This window comes from Grammomys surdaster, unplaced genomic scaffold, assembly GCF_004785775.1.
Source record: "Grammomys surdaster isolate TR1022 unplaced genomic scaffold, NIH_TR_1.0 751, whole genome shotgun sequence".
NCBI classification, from domain to species: domain Eukaryota; kingdom Metazoa; phylum Chordata; class Mammalia; order Rodentia; family Muridae; genus Grammomys; species Grammomys surdaster.
Window position 1 is genome coordinate 537,595 of NW_021605170.1, and position 23,413 is coordinate 561,007.

Here is a 23,413-nt window from a genome sequence, read left to right on the forward strand (position 1 = left end):
GCGGCGGGGGCGGCGGCGGGCGGCGGCGGGCGCGCCGGGTGCGGGCCGGCTCCGGCGCGGAGGATGAAGTGGAGCGTCCGCGGGGCCTGCGCCGCGCTTTCCTCCTGCCTGCTGCTCGCCTGTGCGCTCAGCGCCGCCGCCGTCGGCCTCAAGTGCTTCTCACTGGGCTCTGAGCTGCGCGGGGAGCCGTTCCGGCTAGGGGCGGCCGCCGGAGCCTTTTACTCCGGGTTGCTCTTGGCCGCCGGCCTCTCTCTGCTCGGCGCCGCCCTGCTGTGCTGCGGGCCCCGGGAGGCGCCCCTCGCCGGGTCAGGGGCCGGGCAGGGCCCGGGACTCGGGGTCCCCGCATCTCCAGTGGGCGCTCCGGAGCTCTCTCCTGGAGAAACGCGGGCGGCTGCCGGGCCCTCGGGACCGGTGAACAGCCAAAACCTGCTGCTCCTAGGCGTCCTGGTCTTCATGCTCGGGGTTCTCAGCGCTTTTGCGGGAGCGGTTATCGACGGCGACACAGTGTCCCTGGTGGAACGCAAGTACTCCCACTATTGCGTGCCCCCGCGCACGCCGGCCGCTGGCCCTGGCCCGGCCACTGGCTCTGTAGCCCCAGGCACTAGCACGCAGCGCTCTCGCGGCAACCTGGACAGCACCACGACCGCCAAATGCCGCAAGTTGAAGGACTACCAGCGTGGCCTGGTGCTCTCCACTGTATTCAACTCGCTCGAGTGCCTGCTGGGCCTGCTCAGCCTCCTGCTGGTCAAGAACTACAAGTCGTCGCAGGCCCGGCGCGGACGCCGGGGCCGGCGGAGGGCAAGCCGATCTTTGGCGCGACCACGGAGCGGACCCGGGCTCCGCTCTCAGCCCCTAGCCTCCCGGACCCGGCGCGGACGCCGGGGCAAAAGGGGGCGGCGGCTGCAGCCACGGCCCAGCGAGGCCTCCATCCTATCCCCGGAGGAGTCCGACTTCACCACCCCAGGAGATTGCGCGAGCTTTGCGGCGCACCACGCTGTGTCCTACATCAACGTGGGCGTCTTCCACGCGTTTGATGAGGCGGGCGTGGAGGTGTGCTGTGGCGGGCACCCGTCGGTGGAACTGCCAGGGTATGCGCCCTCGGACCCCGACCTCAACGCCTCCTACCCCTATTGCTGCCGGCCGCCTTGTGAGGTGGCGCGCCCCTGGGAGCCTAGCCGAGCCTGTTGAGTTCAGGCCCGATTCCCCACGAGACACCCAAAAGGGCAGCAGTCAGGCTTTGCTTGGTGTTGTGCCTGCGTGAGGCTTGGTACTTATTCTGGCCCGGCCTTGTGTTATCTGACTCTAGGACACTATATGGTATTCTCCTTTCTGTGTGAGGAGGTGTCTCCCTTCTGTGTCATTCATATCCGGACTCCATTTAAAGTTTACAATAAATGTTTGGGGTGGGCTCGCCGATCACACTTCTCTTAGGCAAGTCCATACCCCAGGACTGTGCTCAGAGGAGAAGGAGGAGGTCCTGGGTCGAATGGGCAAGAACAGAACGCCTAGCAAAGGTGATTTCCTGTAGAGGACCTCGGCTGAGAGTGCAAAGCAGTTGGAACTGTAGGAACAGAAGTAAAGACCAACCAACAGCAACACTTTGTACCCGGATGTGCCTGCTTCTGTCGACACTTTCTTACTGTAAAGCTCTCCATAAACAGTGAAAATGTTTGGTAAATTTATTGCAATTTGACATTGGTGAGTTCCTTTATTAAATTGCTATGTTACTGGAGAATGTCCATCAGCTTGGAGGATGTCTACTGCAAATCAGCATGGGGGGAGTGGCTGAGTTGGGACAAATGCTGAGTTAGAACAGCTGTGTTCTGCTAGCTGGATGACTAGGTCCAACCTGTCTCTGAGCTAAGAGCTGTGTGGAGAGACACTGATGCCAAACCCCTGCATTTCAGTTTTTGGAAACTGGTTGTGTGGTTTCTACTGCAAAGCAGTAGGCTTTGTTTTTAGTTAATACATATGAACAGTTTAATCCTATTTTAAAAAATCAAAGTCTTAGTTTTTCTGCAAAATAATTTTCCTGTTAACTCAATAATCTGATGATTTTAACTATATAGCATTTCATTTAAATACACCACTCTAATAGCCTTAATGAATGTGAAGGACATACCTTTAAGTGAGTATAATATTCATGTAACCATTTACACACAATATGAAATGAGTTCTATATGACTGGAGTGTTTCCATCCTTCTGGTGGGCTAGCTGGGAGCCAAGCAGGCTTTAAGTCTTGGGGAAAGGTGATCTGACCTCCATGTGCCTGGACTAGTGAGACCAGGCAGGTAGTGACTCATAGACTAACTGGGAGCAGAGCTCGGACCCAAAAGATGCTCCTTTTATGTGGAGGAGGGGAACAGTTTTCTGTACATGCAAATACCCATGTGTCAAGCTCCACAGGCTAAAAGAGTAATGGAAATTCTGGGTAGTGTCTTCAAGTGTGCAAAAGGCTACTTCTGTGAAGAAACCTACTGTTTAAGGAGGCACAGTTCCCAGTCACAGGGTGTGTGATAAGGCCTTTCCTCAACTCCCAAATGCCCTGCCCAGAGCTCCCCTACATCCCTGGTGACTGTAAGCATCCTACCTTAGTTACAACCAGGCTAGCTGCCCTCTACAGCTAGGACACTAGAGGAGGAGGGTGCCCAATCCCATTTCGACGAAGAACAGTGAGGTCTGACACCAGCCATGGGCCAAGCTACGGTGGTGAGGACTAGCCTTACCTCTGCTTACACATTTCCTTTGAAGCTTGAGGATATGATCAAAGCATCAACAAGTTCAGTCCTGGCAATTGTATGTAAAGCCACCCAAAAGGAAGTCATCACTAGCTCTTTCTGTTCTCACCTATCTCAGACCTTTGATCTCTTGGGGCAAGGAAGAGGCTAAACATCCTGCTGCTGTCTATTCAGTCCAGCTCTCCTGCTTAAGCAGAAATGTCGAAAATGGCAGCATAAACTGACTTAAGATGCTTTCTCTTATTTACCCAAATCCAAACATGTGATATTGATGGATGTTTACAACTGAGAGCAGAGAACTCACAGGTGGCTACTGGCCATTCTACTGGGTCCAGTCAAAAGCCTTGTGGATGAGAACAAGCAGCCTACGTGGAGTGGGTCTACAGGCTGCATAGATGCACCAAGATCCAAATCGGACCTTTGGTGGTTTTTTCCCCTGAGACATTTAGTCATATACATTTCATGTAGCTCTAAATCTTAGATGCCGCGAGTCTTTTAAATTGTCTATCAAGGTCAGTAGCCTCTCTACATTTCGGATTTTATTTATTTATTTATTTATTTATTTATTTATTTTTGGAACAAGTTTTGTAGAGAGGACTTGGGTGGGCAAATCCAGATACCAGGGAAGGCAGATCATTGTGACATTTGTTTGTATTGTCTGATTCAGGGCAACAGGGGGAGCCTGGGGTGTGGGAGGTGAGGGCTTTCTCCTAGACCTGGGCAAATAAGTCTCTTAAGACAAATAAATTAGATGAATGTTTCCAGATTTGATGTTCCTAACTCCCAAATACATAAATATTGCTAGCTCCACTTTTCCAACTTTTCCAAAGTGTCTATGAGATAGGTGGGGTGGCAAAGTTTCACTTTCAAACTTTACTGGAGAAAAAGAATCCCACTATTGTTTAAAAGTCAGTTTTAGCCAGGGGGTGGTGGCACACCTTTAATCCCAGCACTCGGGAGGCAGAGGCAGTCAGATTTCTGAGTTCCAGGCCAGCCTGGTCTACAGAGTGAGTTCCAGGACAGCCAGGGCTACACAGAGAAAAAAAAAAAGTCAGTTTCCTATAAAGAGCAGTCCTTAGGGGGCTTGGCGTGGAGATAGGATCTTGAGGCTTTACCACCTCACTTTCCAACTCACAGCAGCGTTACTCATGTCCACTCTGCTTTAATGAAGTTTTAGGTAGCTGTCCAAAGCTAATTATTTGTGTTACTTGGAAAATAAGTCACTTCTTGGCCTTTCTTCCAAAATTAGACACAAACATATCTTTGTGTTTTTACATGCTAAGTAAGCAAGTTAGTTGTCAGGTATTGTTTGTTCAGCAAGAGAAGCTCAGTGTCCTTAGGGATGGGGGTTAGTTTTAAGAGGCTAAGACACAGCATGGACTTGCACAGATGTCAAAAAAAAGCCATGCTTTATTACAGAATCAGTGGATCCTGATAACTGGGTTTTTATGCATTGCCTCAGAAGGATGTTCTGTTCTGGGTGACATGAAGTAATACTACACAGCTGAGCCTTTGGATGAAAATTCAGTTAAACAATCATTTAACAACCATTTAACCAGCCAAATGATTGGTTGTGAATTTCAAAGTGCTGATGCAGTAAAGGAGGAAACCTTGAATCCATATGCACACATGCATATGTATATGCATGTACACACCAGGATGCACATACCACACACCAAACATGAGCAATTTTACATACAGTAATATGTACATAAGTGTTTATGCTCACTAATGAATGCACATACACATGTGCATATCTGCATGGACATGCACATATAGCTTCTTGTATATTTGAGGGCCAGGCCAAATAAGTGAAGTCTGGGGCATCGGAAACAGAGTGGAATCCATTCTTGGCTTTGTGGGCTGGCTGTGGGCCCCTGATCTTGTATTTCTCTCTCTGCTGTAGTATTATGTCATAGGATGACCATGCAGGAACCTCTGAGGCCATAGCTAAATGGGAACAGGCAAACAGAGAAGACCATCTCATGTCAAGGCATCTCAGTGGTTCATGGTGGGAAGCTCTGAGACCTGGGCAAGGGTTAGGCTGTCAGGCTGAATTCCCAGGCTCAGAGCCTGCTACATGCAACTCCAGAGATGGCCACTTGGCACCTCCTTGTGAACATAGGCTCATCCTACAGTATCCCCCAAAGTCATCATCACCCAAAGTGTTTCTTTTCACTATGATCTCAGAGAAGAGTAATCAATAGCAGAGTTATGAACAATAAGTATATGTAATTAAGAACTAGGAGCTCATATACCTGTTCCACCTGAGAGTCTGTTGCAGTTTCATGTCAACAGGTATAATTTCCAAGGGCCCAGTGTCCCTGCTTGGTTTACTGCCTAATCAAAGGGGGAAATCCCAAAAGAGAGAAAGAAATGAATTTAGGACAACAGCAAGCAACTATCCTTATTTTCTCAAAATTGAATTCTGAGCAACTCCTAGGATAAGAGGAGAAGCTTGGTGATTCTGCTGCTAAACTTCCTTCCCAGGGGGAGACATAAACCAATGTCTCCTCCTCCTCCTAAGGTCCCAACAACAAACTGAGGTATGATTTGCTAGAGCTCACTCTGAGGAACCAATAGTTTATTGAGCTTATAAAGCATAGGTAAAAGGTATGGGTGCTTCCCACCCAAAGGCCCTGTTGGAAAGTGTTGACTCAGCAGGGAGGAAAGTGTTGACTCAGTGGGGAGAAAAGTGCTGGCTCAGCAGGGCTGCTGGCTGCCTCACAGTCATATCAATGGACCTCCACCTGCTAATCTTCCCTGGCCTGTGTAGTCTAGCCCCTCCCTGAGGCCATGTACAGTTAGAGCAGAATTACATATAGCAGGCAGTATGGAGTAACTAGACAGAGTGAACAAACTTCCAAAGATGCAAGCTATTTGGCTAGTAAGATAGTCAAGGATAGTCAAGTCCTGTTCAGATATGTTCAACACAGTATTCTTAGTCTCTGTGCTTTATATTTTATACTTGTGGTTTTTTCCTCAGAAAATTTCTGATCTTGTAATTTCATTTTATCAGCCATTGATCCTCAATGGAATGTCACTGATAGATCAATAAAATCTCTTTTAAAACACAGGATACAAAATTTATGCTTTTTTGGCCACTTTCTTGTTCACGGCCAACTATGGTGAGGGAAGGAGCCAGATAAAAAGGCAGAAAGTCACAGGCTCTTCTGGGCCTTCACTGGGCCTTCTTACAGCAATGAGCAGGGCACACAGGCCTCCTGCTTTTCAGTCCTCTTGTGTCTCCAGTCCTCCAGGTTCCAGAAAACCTCTGTGATAATCCTACTGTTCCTACTGAGGCCCCATCCAGGTTGAGATCTTCCTTTGAAGTAGTTTCTGAGTCACCTATGGACCTCTTCCTTCATCTCTTCCTTCCTTCCTTCCTTCCTTCCTTCCTTCCTCCCTTCCTTCCTTCCTTCCTTCCTTCCTTCTTTCTTTCCTTCCTTCCTTCCTTCCTTCCTTTCCTTCTTTTTTCTTTCTTCCTTCCTTTCTTTTCTTCTTTCTCTCTTTCTTTCTCTTTCTTTCTTTCCTTCTTTCTTTTCCGGTGTTTTGAGACATGGTTTCTCTGTGTAGCTTTGGCTATCCTGGAACTTGGTCTGTAGAACAGGTTGGTCTTAAACCTTAAACTCACAGAGACCTGCCTGGCTCTGCCTTCCAAGTGTTGAGATTAAAGGTGTGTGCCACCAACTGCCCAGCAGTCATCTCTACTCTTGATGCAACATTTTCCTGAAACTGTCATGTCATGTTGCTTTACTCAGAAAAAGTCCAGAAGGAAAGGAACATCTTGACTATGGTTTGCCCAGGGGTAGGGAAGAACTGATGCAGGTTTTCACTGTGGAATCCAGTGACTCAATAGCTGTGAGGACCTACAGTGATATTCTTGGCAAATCAAGGCCTGTAGTGTGTGAGGGAAAGCCATGTCTGTTATCAGATGTGGGCATCTGGGACAAAGGAGGAATCACAGCATCTGGGGCTGAGGAGTGGATGGAGGTAGTGGGCTGCTGCTGAGGCTGAGGCTGAGCCCTGACAGCATTTCAAGAGGTCCTTTTTTATTTTTCTCTATGAGGGGCATGTGTTATGGAGGAGGGGAGGCTACACGTGAGAACAGAAATGTGGAAAGGAGGAGGGAAAGACCTTGCGAATCATACAGGAGTCATAGCAGTGAGGATCCGCAGCAGTGTGCAGAATGAGCTGCTTCTGGTGCTTCAGGCCATTTATACCGCATCCTCTTGAGGCCCTGATGCTGTTAACATCTGGTTAAAGAAAGAAGACATACCTGCCCCTGAAGGAAGCAAAGATGTGATCCCTGTTTTAGCAGGACCACCAATGACCCAGCCTTCCTTGGCTTCCTTACCTAAGTCATATTTCTATAGCTGGGATATAAGCCATCTATGTCCAGCTCCTTCTCCATTGTCCCTTGTTCAACTTAGAGTACTCTTTCATGCTCTTCATCTAGGAAACATGAACATTTTGCTCAAAGTCAGCCTAAGCATGCCTCCTGGAGAGCTGTCTATGCTCATGTTCACCTGCACCCCAGCCTAGAGTGGTCACAGCAGTTAGCACCTCATAGGTAGAAATTGGGGAGGCCCTTGCTTGATATTTACTCAGCTCTGCCAGAGGTAAGCCTAGCCTCCTCTGCTCTGCATGAGCAGAACTGGCCATGTATCTAGAATATTTCCAATAACTGGCATATGGTAGAATCCACACAATAGCATGCCTATAATAACATCTAGGAGGTATAATATGCAGTAGGATGTGGGGGTTGGTTGAAGGAATGGGTGGGGCTAGTGGGTGGGGCTAATGGTTAGAGCTAGTGGACAAACATTGACAAGGAATGGACCTCCTGATGCTCTCAAGTGCTTAATGGACTTGGGGACTTTTACTACTGTCAGCATCCACTTTTATTAATTCATGGAGAGCACTTATGGGGTACTTACTGTGTGCAGATTCAGTGTTGGTGTGGGAGTATAGAGATGACCAAGGTCAACACAGGAAACAGACATCTACTTTCATCTCTGTGGAACTGGGCCTCCATAGGAAGCATTCTTTCCCTCCAGTAATAGAACCATCCAGCTTCTGAGATCTCAGGTACAGACAGGAAAGAAACTGTCTCAGACTTGAACAAGGCCAAGTGCATAGTAGGCTGCGTGTGCTCACAGATCTGAAAAGTCACACCATGTGAGTAGCTTGAAGAAAAAGATGAAATCATAAAAGCAACTGCAGAAGGGGAAAAGTTTTCTGAACATTTCTTACATTTGTCTTAGTTGCAATTTTGAGAGAACCACAAATAACTGAGTACTTTTACAGCTTGGGCCGCCATTTATCACTCCTCTTTCTAGAGGGGCTGTCCTACACAGCCTTCAAAGGGCCTATCTGGATAAGAGATTTGTTTCCAGTAGCCACAGGCCTCGGTTCCTAGAGCATCTACAGAAGAGGTGATACATAAATTCCTTAGTTCTCTAGGCTTGCTCTATCAGGACCTTCAGAACTCGGTCTCCCAAACTGTTCTTTTTAGGACCTTGGAAGGTCTTCCCTCCTGCTTACCCCAGTCTCTGCCCAACAGAGGTTGTCTCTGAATTCCCACAGCCTCAGTTTCCCTTTGCTGAAGCACTCCCACAATGCAACCCCCCAACCCATCCTTCCATAGGAACAGGAACTACCCTGGAGGAGGGTCTGCGGGGGCCTGCCCATAACAGCCCCTCCTGCTTTTTAAAGTGTAATTCAGGTTATTTTTTCCTTAAATGCGTGACTTTGCCTCTCCCACACTGAAGCTCAGCTGCCACTGTGCAGCCACCTACTCACGCTGCTGCAGGATGGCGGTGAGCTCAGAGCTCTTGTTCCACCTTGAACCACCTCAAGGCTCTCTGGAGACAAATGCAAGTCTGGGCTGAAATGGTCATGCCTTTGATACTCATCACGGTGTAGATCTATCTGGGGGCCTGCAGCAGGTCAAGGCTAACTGTCCTTAAAGACATGTATAGGTGGTGGTGGTGGTGGTGGTGGTGGTGGTGGTGGTGGTGTTTAACAGGTCTTCATCCTAAGAACAGCCACTTCCAGGTGGGAAGAAGAGCCTGAGAAGACTTCTGAACTCAGATTAGAGCTGTCTGCTCCCTCCAGACATGGTGGGGAGTCAGTGGACTTCCTGGGCCTGGGTCAAGGTAGGACTCAGCTTGGCTTTGCATGGCACATGTGGGAATTTTACAGCCCCACTGAAGGTAGACAGTAGGACAGCCTCCGCTATTGTGAAGACAGAAGTTCAGCTGTCTGTGTAGCACCTGTTCAAGGTCCTGCAAGCCTCTAAATGTACCAAATCACATACCTACCCTCTTCCAATGAAGGGCTCGGCTATCCTCAAAGCCCCCCCCCCCCCAGGAAGCTTGATACCCCTGTGGCACACGTCTGATTGAGCTCATTCATGTCACCAGCAGCTGTCAGCCAGCTCTAGCAGAGCTCAGTCTAGATAGACCCTCGAGGCCTGGATAGTAGTGCTGATAGTCAGCCTATTGAATCCTACTTACACAGTCATCAAAATTATAACACAAAAGCTTTCAACTAAAAACACTGGAGAATAAAAAGTTAAATTTTGGTTTTAAATTACTCCCTTCAACTCAGCCCACCTTTCCTTTTTTATTTCTTTTATTCCTACACAAACTTACAGGAATATCCAGAGCTCTTCTGTAATTCTTCCTTCTGACCCTTTGAGATACCAATTACCTGAACCTGGTGGGTCATCCCAGTCTTAGTTACCCTTTTATTGCTATGAAGATACAGCATGACCAAGGAAACTTAAAGAAGAGTTACTGGAGGCTTTACAGCTTCAGAGGGTGAGTCCATAACTCATGGTGGTGAGCACGGCAGTACGTAGCAGGCAGCCATGGCACTAGAGCAGTAACTGAGAGCTCACATCACATCTTCAAGTGTGAAGCAGAGAGAGCTAATAGGGAGTGGTGGCTTTTGAAACCTCACCTTTTCAACATGGCCACAGCTCCTAATCCTTCCCAAATAGTTCCACCAACTGTGACAAAGCACTCAAACATCTGAGCCTACCATTGTGGTGGTTTGAATTAGAATGGCCCTCATTGGCTCATATATTTGAATGCTTACTTACCAGGGAGTGGAACTCTTTGATAGGTTTCAAAAGCTGCCGGGCGGTGGTGGCGCACGCCTTTAATCCCAGCACTTGGGAGGCAGAGGCAGGTGGATTTTTGAGTTCGAGGCCAGCCTGGTCTACAGAGTGAGTTCCAGGACAGCCAGGATTACACAGAGAAACCCTGTCTCGAAAAAACCAAACCAAACAAATAAACAAACAAATGCCCATACCAGGCCCAGGTTCTTGCTTTGCCTGCAGATCAGGATGTGGGTCTCCAGTAGCATGCCTGTCGCGCCTGCTGACGCTCCCTGCCATAATACTGAGCTAGTCCTCTAAAACCCTTAAGCCAGTCCCCAATTAAATGCTTCCTTTTATAAGAGTTGCCTCATACTGTCTCTTCACAGCAATAGAACAGTGATTAAGCATGTTTTTGGGTAGTACAAGCTTGCACATGTTCCCATATGCAGTACATTGTATTCTTTTGCACATTTAAAAGTTTTATATAAACATACTGTATTTAGTTTTTGTGAATATGCTTTTTTGTTATTATATTTCTGAGATTCATTGTGAGAATATTAAACCTGGCTTTTCCTGACATTCTATCCCATTGTATAGGTAAGCAGTAGCCCATTTATGATTCCTCCACTGAAGGGTTTCTATCTCTCTTTTCACTATAGTCAGTGGTGTAGGAAAAGTTTTTTCACCTGCTGCTGCGGTTTGGATATAGCTTGAGTGAGTCCTCTGAAGATTCATATTTAGAAGCTTTGTTCCCAAAATAGCAGCATTAAAATGGTGGTAAGACTGTTTAAGACATAGGTCTATTGCAGGATAAAGAAGTCAATGGGATTTGCCCTTGGAAAGGATTAATGCTGGTCTTCCAGAATGAATTAGTTCCCAAGAGTGAAGTATCTATCATTAAAGAGCAGAAGTGGTTTCTCTCTGCTATCTGTTTCCTGTCTCACTGTATGTCCATCCTTGCACCCCCACTATTTGAAGGCCATCTGCAAGAAGCCTCACAGAGATGAGAAGCTGGCACCATGCCCTTGAACTTCCATGACAAGGCTAAATAAACCCCCTTTCTTCTGTAAACTGCTTAGCCTCAGGTCTTAAATTATATGTGTATATGTGTGTGCCTGCATAAACCACATGCATGCAAGTGCCTGTAGAGGCCAGACAAGGGTGCTAGATTTCCTGGAATTGAGTTATAGGCAGTTGTGCACCGACTAATGTGGGTGTTGGGAATGGAACATAGCTCCTTACAAGAGCTGTAAATGCTCTTACTGAGTCATCTCTTGAGGCCTGCTATTTTGTGATAGCAGCTGAAAATAGACAAGTATGCTTGTCTTATAGCTGGTCTGTCAGAAACCCTGGTAAAATAGACTAGGGCTTTGCATTTGTACCAGAATGGGACAATGTTTGGGGCTAAGCTGTCAACCTGTGGAATCTGGTCTCTAAGCAGAGAGTGTCAGAGTTAAGATGAATCAGAGGACATGTCTACTGCACAAGTGATTGCTTGCTTGGCAGTGTGGGTAAAATCTTCCATGCAGCTGTAGCTCACAGAAGCATTGTGTATTGTGAGAGAAACCAAGTTTGATTTTCTTCTGCATCTCAGAATGGGGAACACTACCTAATGTGTTCTTTGAGGCTAGCACTACCTGCATAGCAAAGCATGAAAAATACATCACAAGAAAGAAAAACTTCACACCTGTACAACTCATAAACACAAAAATTCTTTTCTAAAAAGATGTGTATAAAAATACGTGTACTTGTATGATGTATGTGTGCATATGCATGTATGTGTTCATGTGTAGGTACACATACATGTGGAAATCTGAAGTTGATGCTGGGAATCTTCAATCTTCTTCTTTGAGGTAGGGTCTTGCAAGACAGTTTACTTTAGAGATGTCTTGTCTCCTTACAAGAATGGAATAGAAGACAGACTGCCATGCCCACCTGGCATTTACATGGGTCCTGGGATCTGAACTCAGGTTTTCTTGCTTTTTTTTGGTAAGAGCGTTTACTGCTGAATCATCTTCCTAGCTCCAATGCAAAAATTCTTAAGAGAATACAGGCTAACCCTTGAAAGGATTAATGCATTAATTCTTGGGTAACTGATGCCAAATAAATGGGAATTAAATTGCTTCAAAGGGCATTCAAGATAATCTTAAATAACTAAAAAGAAGGTATAAAAGAAGCTGTAGATAATCACTGTGATTTGGATGTGGTTAGTGTCTCTCTCAGTTTTCTGTGTCAGAAGTGTGATCTTCGTGGTATGACTTTTAAGAGGTGAGGCTAGTGTACAATCATTAGGAGCTGTCCTACGCTTGGAAGGGATTAATGTTAGTCTTGTGTAGTGGTCTATCAAGACTTGCTTTTTGCTTTGCCATGGGACCTCTTCCTTTTGTATCCCCACTCACTGTGACACCATCTGCCACATTGTGATCAGTCGTGAAGTCCTTATCAGATGTTAGTACCATGCTCCTGGGTCTGCAAAACTGTGAGCAAATAAACCATTTTTCTGCATATCTAGTCTTAGGTATTTTGTCATATCAACAGGAAACACTAAGACACCTGGTCATGGTCTTGCTTACAGTCAAGCTTTCCTCTGAGTCACAACTGAGTTGAGGGTTAGGGTGTGTATGGTTTGGCTCCTGGATTGCTGTGCACAGTGAAACTTTCTACATAGAGGGACAGGAAAAGTTATTTCCTATTTCTCTCAGAAGTTGGTGTTCCTGGTCTCAGCAACTTTGCTGTTTTGTTGAGTTCTGTGAAGTGGTGTCTTCTTGTCCTCCTTTCACTGTGTTTTAAAATGCCTTTACTGAGCATTTGGTGTCTTTTATGCTCTTTTTCCTAGCTTTCTAAAAGCTGATTCTCTTTCCACTTAACAAATAAGACTTCTGAATTAGTTATAGAACTTGCTGTATTCGTTATATCTTTTTTGTTGTTGTGATTTAAAAAAGTATCACAAAGCAAAAAAACCAAAAAACAAAAAAACAACCCCCCCAAAAAACAACAACAGCAGCAGCAGCAGCAGAAACAACAACAACAACAAAACAGCTTGAGGAAGAGGTCATTTGGGCTTACAATGCTAAAGGGCTAGTCCATTACAGGGAGGCATGGTGTGCTAGCAAGAGTAGACAGCTGGCTTGTCTTGTACATTGTATTGTGCATACAGGAAGAAGACAGGGAAGAAGGCAAGGGGGAGAGGGAGAGGAGGAGAGGAAGAGAGAGAAGGAAGGAGGGAGGGAGGGAGGGAGGGAGGGAGGGACCCTCAAAGCCTGTCTTCATTGACATGCTTCCTCTAAAAAGGCTCCACCTTCTCAAGGTTCCACAGCCTTCCATGTATTTAAATACATGAGCCCATGAGAGCATTTGTTATTCAAACTACCACAGGTTGACATATATACACCTCAGAACACCACAGGTATGTTCTATATACCACTTGTCTTAGTCTATTTCCTGTGACTTTGATAGAATTCTTGGGGTAGGATGCTTAATAAAGAAAGAATAGATCAGGGCTGGAGAAATGGCTCAGTGGTTAAGAGCACTGACTGCTCTTCCAAAGGTCCTGAGTTCAATTCCCAGCAACCACATGGTGGCTCACAACCATCTGTAATGGGATCTGATTCCCTCTTCTGGTGTGTCTGAAGACAGCTACAGTGTACTTGTCATATACATTAAATAAATAAATAAATAAATAGATAAATAAATAAATAAATAAATAAGATCTTAAAAAAAAAAAAGAATAGATGAACTGGTTCTGGAAACTAGAAAATTCCAGATCAAGGTACCAGCTATTGAAGAGGACCTTCAATCCATGTTCAATCCAAGATAGAAGAAAGGCAAGCTAGCAAATGGCCAATTTGCTGTTATCAGGAACTCACTTCTGTAATGAGTAACCCACCAACTAACACACACTGTAATAATCCATGTTCTGTAATAATTAACTCACGTCCTATAAGCAAAACCCACACCTTATGACAATCAACTCAACTGTGCCATAGCTAGCCTACCTGAAATAACCCATGCTGTGAAAATCCAGGTCAACAATAACTCATTCCTGTAATGAAGTCTTACAGTTAGGATTAGCCCCATGACCTGTTAACATCCCGTTCTCCAACATGTCTGCACTGGGATACCCAGCATTAGCCTAGGGTTGGCAGATACCTTCTCTCAAGTACAGCTTTCTTTTTATTTGGCAAAAAAATGAGTCACATTTATTAACCTTTTCTTTAAAAACTGTGCTTCCTGTTTTGTTCTTAGGAAACCTCTTGATTATTAATCCCAAAGTTTCCTTTCTTGTGGAACTCAGTTTTCCTGTTGTTCTTTGTTGCTGTTTTTCTTTGTTTGCTCACGCCTCTAACCCATTTAGGGGTTTATTTTTGTTTATAATGTGAGCACACTTCCCATTCTATCCTTCACTATTGTATGCCTACATGTGGATCTGTGGGTATAAATATGTGTATCATTTGTGACCTTATCATCTTTATTAAGAAATACTATTTCAGCCAGACTGTTGTGGTGCATGCCTTTTGTCCCAGCATTCAAGAGGCAGAGGCAGGCAGATCTCTGATCCTGAGGCCACAACAGCGAAACCCTGTCTTGAAAGCAAACAAATACAAAGACCATTTCTAAGCTGTTTGTAGCACCATTTTCCATGCCTGTGTCTTCTGCTCCTAATGAAGTCCAGTTTATTCTGCTTTCAAGTGTTCTAAGAGCTCCTGGCACACCCCTACATAGGCGAGACTGCCTTTACTTCACGGTCCTCTGCCTGGACAACCTGGAACTGAGTGGGCCTTAAGCTACTGTGGGTAGAGCGCCTTATGGACAATTAAAATTCCCCATCTTGCCTTGGATCTGTGAGCAGGTATTTAGGTCACCATTTACATTTTACGTTTTCTTGCTGCTGCTTTGAAGACTATGTACTGATTTTATAAGCAGCCTTACTCAAATTTCTTCTTAATAATCTATTTCCTGTTGCAGTAATTATTTAAAAAACGGTCACTGGTCAAGCCAACTATCTAAGCTGCCGCAACTCTGCCTAGCTCAGCCTCCATGTTTCTCAGCCAGAGGCCACATGTGCGCCACAGCTAGAAACGGCCAGCCAGAAACACCAGCCCTGCCACCCACAAGACATCAGCATGGGAGATGGCTGTGCCAGTCTTCCACGCTGTCTCCGCAAGGCTGGGCATTGCCCAGACCATTCCTCCATCCATGCTGGCCCAGTAGGAAAATGAGACACTAATGCTTAAATTATCCAAAAGCTCATATATATATGTGGTAATGATCAGTAACAAGATGCCCATACAATCAGAAGCGTAACCCAATACCCAACCTAGATATACCAACTATCTTTGACTACTACAGACATGTGAACAACCACCTCCATGTTCCTCCCTCCCCCCCCTCGTTCCTCTCTCCTAGCCTCCTCCTCTTCTGTCTCCTCCTCTCCTCCTTACTCCTCCTATCTTAGCTCCTTCTACATTTCTCTATCACCTAATGAGTAGTGATACTTCTTTCTTGCCTTCCAAACTCTCAGTGTATTTCTGGTCTCATTGGACTTGTTAGAATCTACACCCATCTGAGTAGAGAGGGTAAGGAGATACAGGCCCAAGGTCTCTGAGGTAAGCGATCAAGATAGATTTGCTGGGATTCTCAGTAGACACTTTAAAACAAATTAAGGAAGTTTATTCTGACTTTAGCTTGCTGAGTTTTATCACGATTATTGCTAATTAGAAATAGGAATTGAGTTTGAGTTGTTTTTTTTTAAAGATTTATTTATTTATTTATTTATTTATTTAATGTGAGTATACTGTAGCTGTCTTTAGACACACCAGAAGAGGGCATTAGATCTTATTATAGATGGCCATGAGCCACCATGTGATTGCTGGGGATTGAACTCAGGACCTCTGGAAAAGCAACCAGTGCTCTTAATGGCTGAGCCATCAAGCCAGCCATGAGTTTGAGTTCTATCAATTTTTTTTTCATTTTGTTTTGTTTGTCCTTGTTTTGTTGTTTGAGACAGGGTTTTAATGTGTACCCCTGACTGTCCTGGAACTCACTCCGTAGACCAGGCTGGCCTCACAGAGATCTGCTTGCTTGCACCACCACTGTCCAGCTCAGTGGTGTTTGTGTGTGTATGTATGTTCCTGTGGCCCATGTGCATATGGACATGTTACACGCATGTGGAGACAAAGATCAATCCCAAATGTCATCCTCAGGTAGGCTTTCTACTTCCTTTGAGACAGAGTCTCACATTGGCCTAAGCTCATCAATCAGGCTAGACTGACTAGCTAGCAAGCCACAGAGAGCCTGTTTGCCCTTCACCAGTGGGATTACAAATGTGCACTACCATGCCTGGTGCTTTCACATGGATTATAAGGATCAAACTCAGAGCCTCATGCTTTCAGAGCAAGCACTTTACTGACTTAGCCATCCCTCCACTCATTCATTTAATGAATTTGGATGTTAGTTTTGTATTTATAATAATAGAATAATGAAAAAGTACAATTTAGTCTCCAGTGATGACATTCATGATAAAATTGTCTAAGGCCTGATTTTTTAAAAGTAATATTTTAAGTCTTTGTAAATTTCTTTATTTTTAATTTTATTTGTTTTTATTTTATGTGTATCAAAGTTTTGCCTGCAAATATGTCTGTGTACCACATGTGTGCTGTGCTCCAAAAGGCCAGAAGAAAGTGTTAGTTCTACTAAAACTGGAGTAACAGACAGTTATAATGTTTCATGTGGGTGAACCTGGGTCTTCTGGAAAAGCAGCCAATGCTCTTAACTACTGAGCCATCTCTCCAGACCCCCAAATTACACTCCAGTATTTTGATTAGTCACCCCCGCTCCTCCTAGATCCATACTTACCCCCTTCCCACCTAACTTCATGTTTTTGTTTGCTCCCCCTACTTTCTTTTAAAAACCCATTGAGTCTAATTTATATTGCCCAGCTATTCTTGAGGGTGTGTCCTGCTTTGGGGTCTGAGTGGCCCAAGGTGATACCATTAAAGTAAGCTGGCTCTCCCACTCCTAGCAGTTATCAAATGCCAATAGCCCAACACTCAGCCCACCTTCAGTCCTCCACGTTTGTCTTTCATCTGACTTGAGCTAACAAAGGTTGCCCAACCCCTATTTCATGAAGATCCATGACCTTTGGGGAGAGGGGTACGATGCTGATGTTCCATTTAAGGCTGAGCACTCTGGAGTCTTATTCTCTGCAAGCTGACCACTTGTGGGTTTCTGTGTTAATTGTCATCTACCACAAGCAGGTCCTCCGCTGAGCGTTGAGAGACGCACTGATCTATGGGTATAGCATAAGTTATAACTTACCGTTTTAACACTAAGTCCGTTTAACAAAATAATCATAGTAAATTCTCCCTTAAAGACCGAAACCTGTCTAGCCACAGTTCTTGGCTTCATCAATTGTGCCAGGTATGGGTTCCATCTTAAGGAGCGGGCCTTAGATGTAGTCAGAGCTTGCTTGGTTACTCCTGTAATGTTCATACCACTATTCCACCAGGCAGCCAAACTAGTCATGACTGTAGCTAGGTGAGAGTGATAAACACTTTCCCCCTTTGGTAGCAAGCATAGCATCTTCCAGTGCTGTGGAAGCCAGCCGGTAGGGATGAAGCTCTCTTCATCATCCCTTGATTTTTCCATGTTTATGACTCAAATATGTGGTGTCATCAGTAACGGGGTCTTACGATCAAGTTCTGAGGGACAAACAAAAGCAGTGCAGTCCCCTGCTATGTTGGGGGAGGTCTGTGGAACCTCATTTGGTAAGGCCTTTATTTTTAAGTTATTTTAGTTGGAATGCAAGATCATCTTGGGGTAAGGAGAGAGGAGGAGAGCAGAGGAAAGCGATGGGATGGATACGAAGGAAGAACATTTTGACATTTATGGAAATGTCAAAATGAAAACCATTTTATATGCTAAGAAAGTAATTAAAAGTAAACTGTATTATGAAAGCAAAGTTTAAAGATTAAATACTGAATTTTTATAAATTTTGTATTTTATGTATTTGAATTCACCTTTAGCTCAGTTTTAGCAAACTTTACTTTAGTAAATTTAAACTTTAGCAAATTTTGTGACAAATGGACTTAACAATTCTGGATTCCTTCTCCACCCCAACCCAGTTGCCACTACCTCTCCTCACCACAAACTGTTGACAACAGCTGATTTCCAGGAGCTGTGAAGGTAACAAAGAACTTCTGATTAGGATTTGTACAATTTTGAGGCTAGCCCGGTCTACACATGAATCAAGGCTACATAGCGAGACCTTGTCTCAAAAAAAGAAAAGAACTTTTGATCAGAGTTAAAAAGATGACTCAGAAGACCTGAGTTCAATTCTCAATACCCACATCAGGTAGCTCTCGCTCTTCTGTAAGTCCAGCTCCAAGGGCTCCAACACTGTCTGGTCTCCATAGGCACCTGCACTAACATGCACAAACCCACAAACAGATATACACAGCTACAGATAATTTTAAAAGTAATAAAAATAAAATGTCTTTAGAAGCAAACCAGCTCTGATTATTGTACTCCAGTCTTTCAAGTGCTGGTATTACAGGCGTGCAGCACACACCCAGCTTTACTATTCTATGCATCACTGCTCACAAGAATAAAATGCAGTGCTGTATCCATGATGGATGCAAAAGGACAATAGAGATATGTGTGTATGTTTCATTTCACCACACTGAAAGAATCAGGAACAAAACAAAGTTATTGGCACTTTTGTGAATTTCCTTCCCTGCCATTATCAACAAAGCCTTGAGTTAGGTAAAGTGATGATGTAAGAGCCAGAGATATGAGGGAAATGCAAAGCATCAAGGAGGAGGGGAGCCAACCTGATTAGGAAAGGGAGAGAAGGGAGTCTGTTAGGCTTCCAGGAGGAGGTGCTCCATCCTTGCTAAAACATCAGCATAGACAAACATTTGAAGTTGGCTGAATACATGGATCCTTTAGGAAGGCTAATCCTAAAGTTCCTGACAAATAAGAGGAAGTGGGTTTAGACACCAAGCATGTCAGAATAGATATGCTTGACTGAGTCATCCAAGCTTTTTCCAATTTCCCAGTTACCCCACTGTTCCTGGAGGCCCTGGCGATGAGGGCCTGGCTTTAGGTCTGGCTGTTCACTTAGTATGGCCAAGGTCTTAAGTTTGACCCCCTAGCATTTGCCAAAAGAAACAGACAAAAGTTAATGTCATGAGGTAATACAACTTGTTTTTATTAAAACATCTAAGGAATTTAAATGTCTAAACAACAAAGAAATCATATTATTTATTTCCTTTAGAAAATAAGATAGATAATAAAACTATATTTTTTTATGATACCAAATACACTGTGGATTTTTCTTTTCCTTTTTAAACTCAGAAGCTATAGTATATATACACATAGACTTAACATAACTTACCCTTTTAAAATATAGTATTTAATCTTTGATAATTGTATACATCTATATATATATACTTGGACCATTTTTACCCCTATCTTCCTCTCTTAAACCCTTTCTATTCCCTCTAGAACTCTTCTTCCTAACACATCTTCCTCCTTTTATGCCTTTCCCCACTAGTTAACAGAGTTTAATTAGGGTTACTTATATGTGTATGTGGTTATTTACTAGATCATAGGCAACTTATTAGTGGCTATATGTCTGAAAAAAAAATGACTCCTTCTCCAACAGCAATTAACTAACAATAGCTCTTCAGCTAGGGGTGGTACCCCAGGTGCCCTTTCCTTATTCATGTTAAAATGTCAGGAGCTAAATGGTCTTAGATAATCACAGAGTTTCACCACAATACCTTTCCTCATTCTCTAGCCCTTCCATTCTTTCTGTTTCTTCTACAATGTTACTTGATTCTTGGTGTGTGTGTGTGTGTGTGTGTGTATGTGTGTGTGTGTGTGTGTGAGAGAGAGAGAGAGAGAGAGACAGAGAGAGGCAGAGACAGAGAGAGACAGAGAGAGAAAGAGAGAGAGACATACAGAGAGACAGTCAGAGACACAGAAAGAGATAGAAACAGAGAGACAGACGGTTCATTTAGGACAAAAGATTCAATAGTCAATTATTCTCCACACATGGCCAAGTTATAAGTCTTTTAACCACTGTCAGCTTTTCTGACCAAGGTTAAAAGCAGCCCTAATCTGTGGATAGTAAACAGAAGACAGTGTGACACTATATCCATTTTGAGAAACACTAGCAGGTTTTCTTTTAGAGCCTATGACCTCTCTGGCCATGAGCTTTTGATCAGGTTCACAGCATGATACAGAGGAGGCTTCAAAACCAACCATAAAATGGTTAGTTACTACCATAATCTTCATGTTACTATCATATTAGGGGCATATCTTGCCTGGCAGATCAGTTCTGTTGTCAGCAGAGTCCATGATGATCTAGACACAATTCTACTGGCTCAAGGGTAGGCCTCTTTAATATGACATGACTGAAATATATTTAAACTGAAGATAAGACCCTAATCAGATCACTCGTTTAACCTGCACACATTGACTATCTCCCTCATTTCATTCCAACTAACTTGGAAGAGCTAACATCTGAAACCAGGCGTGCTGATGTATACCTGTAATTCTAACACTTGGGAGACTGAGGCAGAATCAAAAATCTGAGAGATCTTGTCTCAACAACAATAAGATCCTATATACCACTTGCCAATTTTTGTTTTGGTATCAAAGCACAATATTCAAGCTGACAGAGACACTTTTCTAACCACAGATTTGAGTGAGGCTGGATTCCTTATTTTTCAACTATAAATTACAACAGATCAAATGTGGATTCAAACTGTCTTCAATTGAGTGAGTCATTTAAGACATTTGTAAAAACATAACAAATATTATTTTTCTCATTAAATATTTGTTTTGAAAAATATAATTATTTTGTTATATTAATATAGAATAGTTTTTATTGATGATGGGGAGGAGTTGAGATGTGGTTAACCTATGCAGCCTAAGCAGTCTGGAAATCATAATATTCTTGGTTCTGCCTTCTTAAGTACTGGGATTATGCAAGTATGTTATACCTTGTCCACCAACACGTTATTTTTTAAATGAATAATGCTTTGAAATGATTTAGTTTTCATTTCAAATGCTACTGGCTCTGATTTGAAGAGTTCTTAGAATTCTGAGGTCTTTGATGTATCCCTGTAGCACACACACCTCCTCCTACAGGGCTCCTGGGCTCTCTGAGATAAATATAATGACAAAGTCCAGAACTTTTTCTTCCATCAATTTAAGCATATATAGTCACAACTTACTCAGAGGAAATTAAAATTTCTGAAATTTCAGAAGAGTGATTATCAATAGGGAAATTTTAATACATAAGTATTTAAGGTGGTCTTTTGTTAATCTGCTATTTAATATAAATCTAAGTAAGATTACATCATCCACTCATTTCACAGACGTCACATGCTTTTTTTCCACCTCAGAATAATCTTGTGTCTAAGCAGTTCAAGACTCAAACCCATGATGCAAACGTAACTGAACAGTACATCAGCTCCAAACACCTCTTTCCACCTAAGCCCTCATGTGGCGAGTCTGGTTTGTGGCAGTGAATACTGCACAAATGGCAGCCGTGATGAGCAGATGCATTCCTTCATAGAGAAGCTTTGGAGAAAATACACTCCATATGAATAAGTGATAGCGCAGAGATGTCACCAGGACAATGTATGTGGCAACGGGAACAGAGCAAATCAGTGCATAGCAGAAGCAAGCACGGCTCAGTGCTGAACCACTATTAACAAAATAGAAAACATATGTCAGAGCATGGCACAAGAACACTTCATCCATACCTCTACTTTACAAATAACAACAGACACTTGCTTCTGGACTAGAGGGCATCCCAACCACTCTTTTGTATACTTGTTGGGTCACAGGATATGATGATAACTGTCCTAACAGTGTACAAGGAAAGACAAAACTAGGCTGATAAGATGGCTCAGTGGGGAGAAAGGCACTTGCTGCTAAGCCTGACAAAGTTCAGTTCCTAGGACCCATATGGTAGAAGAACACTGACTTTTACAAGTCGTCTTCTAACCTATATGTGTGTCACATACCACACAGACACACACACACCAAATATATAAATGTAATAAAAATTTAAGACTAGAAATTATTTCTTTAGAAAGGAGAGGTAAGCTGGGCAGTGGTGGTGCACACCTTTAATCCCAGCATTTGGGAGGCAGAGGCAGGCGGATTTCTGAGTTCGAGGCCAGCCTGGTCTACAGAGTGAGTTCCAGGACAGCCAGGACTACACAGAGAAACCCTGTCTCGAAAAAAACCAAAACAAAACAAAAAAAAGAAAGGAAGAGGTAAAACCTAATAAATTCAGAAAATCCAGAAAGCAACAAAACATAGCAAATGTAATGAGAAGGGCAACATCTGCCCTTGAGCTCTTATAAACAGCTCCAAACACTTGTAAACCACAGAAGCTCCATTTCCTGTGGAGGTATGTTAGTTATAAAAGGCCATTGCCTTATGTCAGAAGCTCTCCTTTCCATCTCTGATCAGAAGGATGAATGATCAGAGGCTATGGATAGGATGTATAAGCAAGAGCTATGGAACTTACAAATCTAGGATTATTGCAGACTTGTAAGAATAAAATGTATTTTATGTAATGCTTGTATTATGGCTTAAAAGCACAAGGAAAGGTTCGTATGGCAGGAATGATGTGTCTGAATGTAGCACATGAATGGCAAGACATGCCTTGCTAGGGTATGCGCTCAGAGATAGAGCAACAAGTGTGTGCACATGGCTATTTGTGCACTGTGAGCACCTGGGTGAGCACGTTCTGTAAAGCATGTTCAGTCCTATTGATCAGGCAACTCCACTATTTTAGGACATCCCCCAAACATTTCCTATCTCTATGTTCATTATCCAATGTTGGCCACTACTCAGTGGCCAAAAGACGAGACAGTTCTAAGCACCAAGCCCCCTATTTTTCCAAGTGGTGTCACTGGTGGGCTGCTTTAGCTAACCTCTCTTCCATAACAGCACCCCAGTCTTCACTGACTTCCCATCTTGCTCTTGACACATCTTCTCCTGTTTAGTTCTCCAACTGTTAGATCACACTTGACCCCTTCCACAGATGGCTCCAGTACTTCCGTTGTTTTACTCCTCATGCTTGAACTGCTAGTCCCTACTTGTTTACCTGGCCCAAGGGGAAGGGTCATCTTGTCATAGCCCAAGTGACTGTCACTGCCTCATGAATAATACACCAGTGTTCCAAAAAGCAAGTACTCAGTACAGCCTTGTGGATAAAGAGCTTTGGCTCCCCTCTAGTGAGCACAGACTGGACATCTGTGCTGAGCCAGTGACCTACCAAATGGAGCTTCTTTCTTATCTGACAGCACATAGTACTGGCTTTCCACATGGCACTGACTTGTGGGACAGTTTTTAGCATTATCCATGTGAAATATTGTGCATATTGCTCTTATAATATCAGCACAGTACTTCTGCGTTGTTGCTAGCAGGCAGCTTACATAAACCACAACTTCCAGATTCTGTCCCCAGCAGCCTCATGTAACATATATTATATTGGTAAACCACATTTAGGTTGTATAATTTAAGAGAGAG

General features: G+C 43.8%; 2 protein-coding genes across 7 annotated transcripts in view; one reads left to right on the forward strand and one right to left on the reverse strand.

Moving 5' to 3' along the window:
- Nucleotides 1–63: 63 nt before the first annotated feature.
- LOC114633802 (transmembrane protein 271-like) lies at nucleotides 64–1,739 on the forward strand. The gene has a single exon (XM_028782433.1). The coding sequence runs from the start codon at nucleotides 64–66 to the stop codon at nucleotides 1,186–1,188; it is 1,125 nt and encodes a 374-aa protein (XP_028638266.1). The 3' UTR covers nucleotides 1,189–1,739.
- A 2,784-nt stretch (nucleotides 1,740–4,523) lies between these two features.
- Pigg (phosphatidylinositol glycan anchor biosynthesis class G) overlaps nucleotides 4,524–23,413 on the reverse strand; it is a 48,087-nt gene continuing 29,197 nt past the window's right edge. Inside the window, exons 13-15 of one of the 6 annotated variants that reach the window (XR_003713231.1) lie at nucleotides 7,680–7,903; nucleotides 7,097–7,194; nucleotides 4,524–4,689 (exon numbers count right to left, since the gene is read on the reverse strand). Coding sequence is in view for 4 of the 6 variants with exons in the window: in XM_028782355.1 (XP_028638188.1) it covers nucleotides 21,356–21,572 (217 nt within the window). In the remaining 2 variants the exon portion in view is untranslated. Of the gene's footprint in view, nucleotides 4,690–6,346; nucleotides 7,195–7,679; nucleotides 7,904–20,011; nucleotides 21,573–23,413 lie in introns of those variants that run through there. The other 5 variants (XR_003713230.1, XM_028782357.1, XM_028782358.1 and 2 more) reach the window with 5 other exon arrangements.

Bases quoted from the DNA above. Each gene is read 5' to 3' on its own strand.
- LOC114633802 (XM_028782433.1), top strand. From the start codon at position 64: ATGAAGTGGAGCGTCCGCGGGGCCTGCGCCGCGCTTTCCTCCTGCCTG.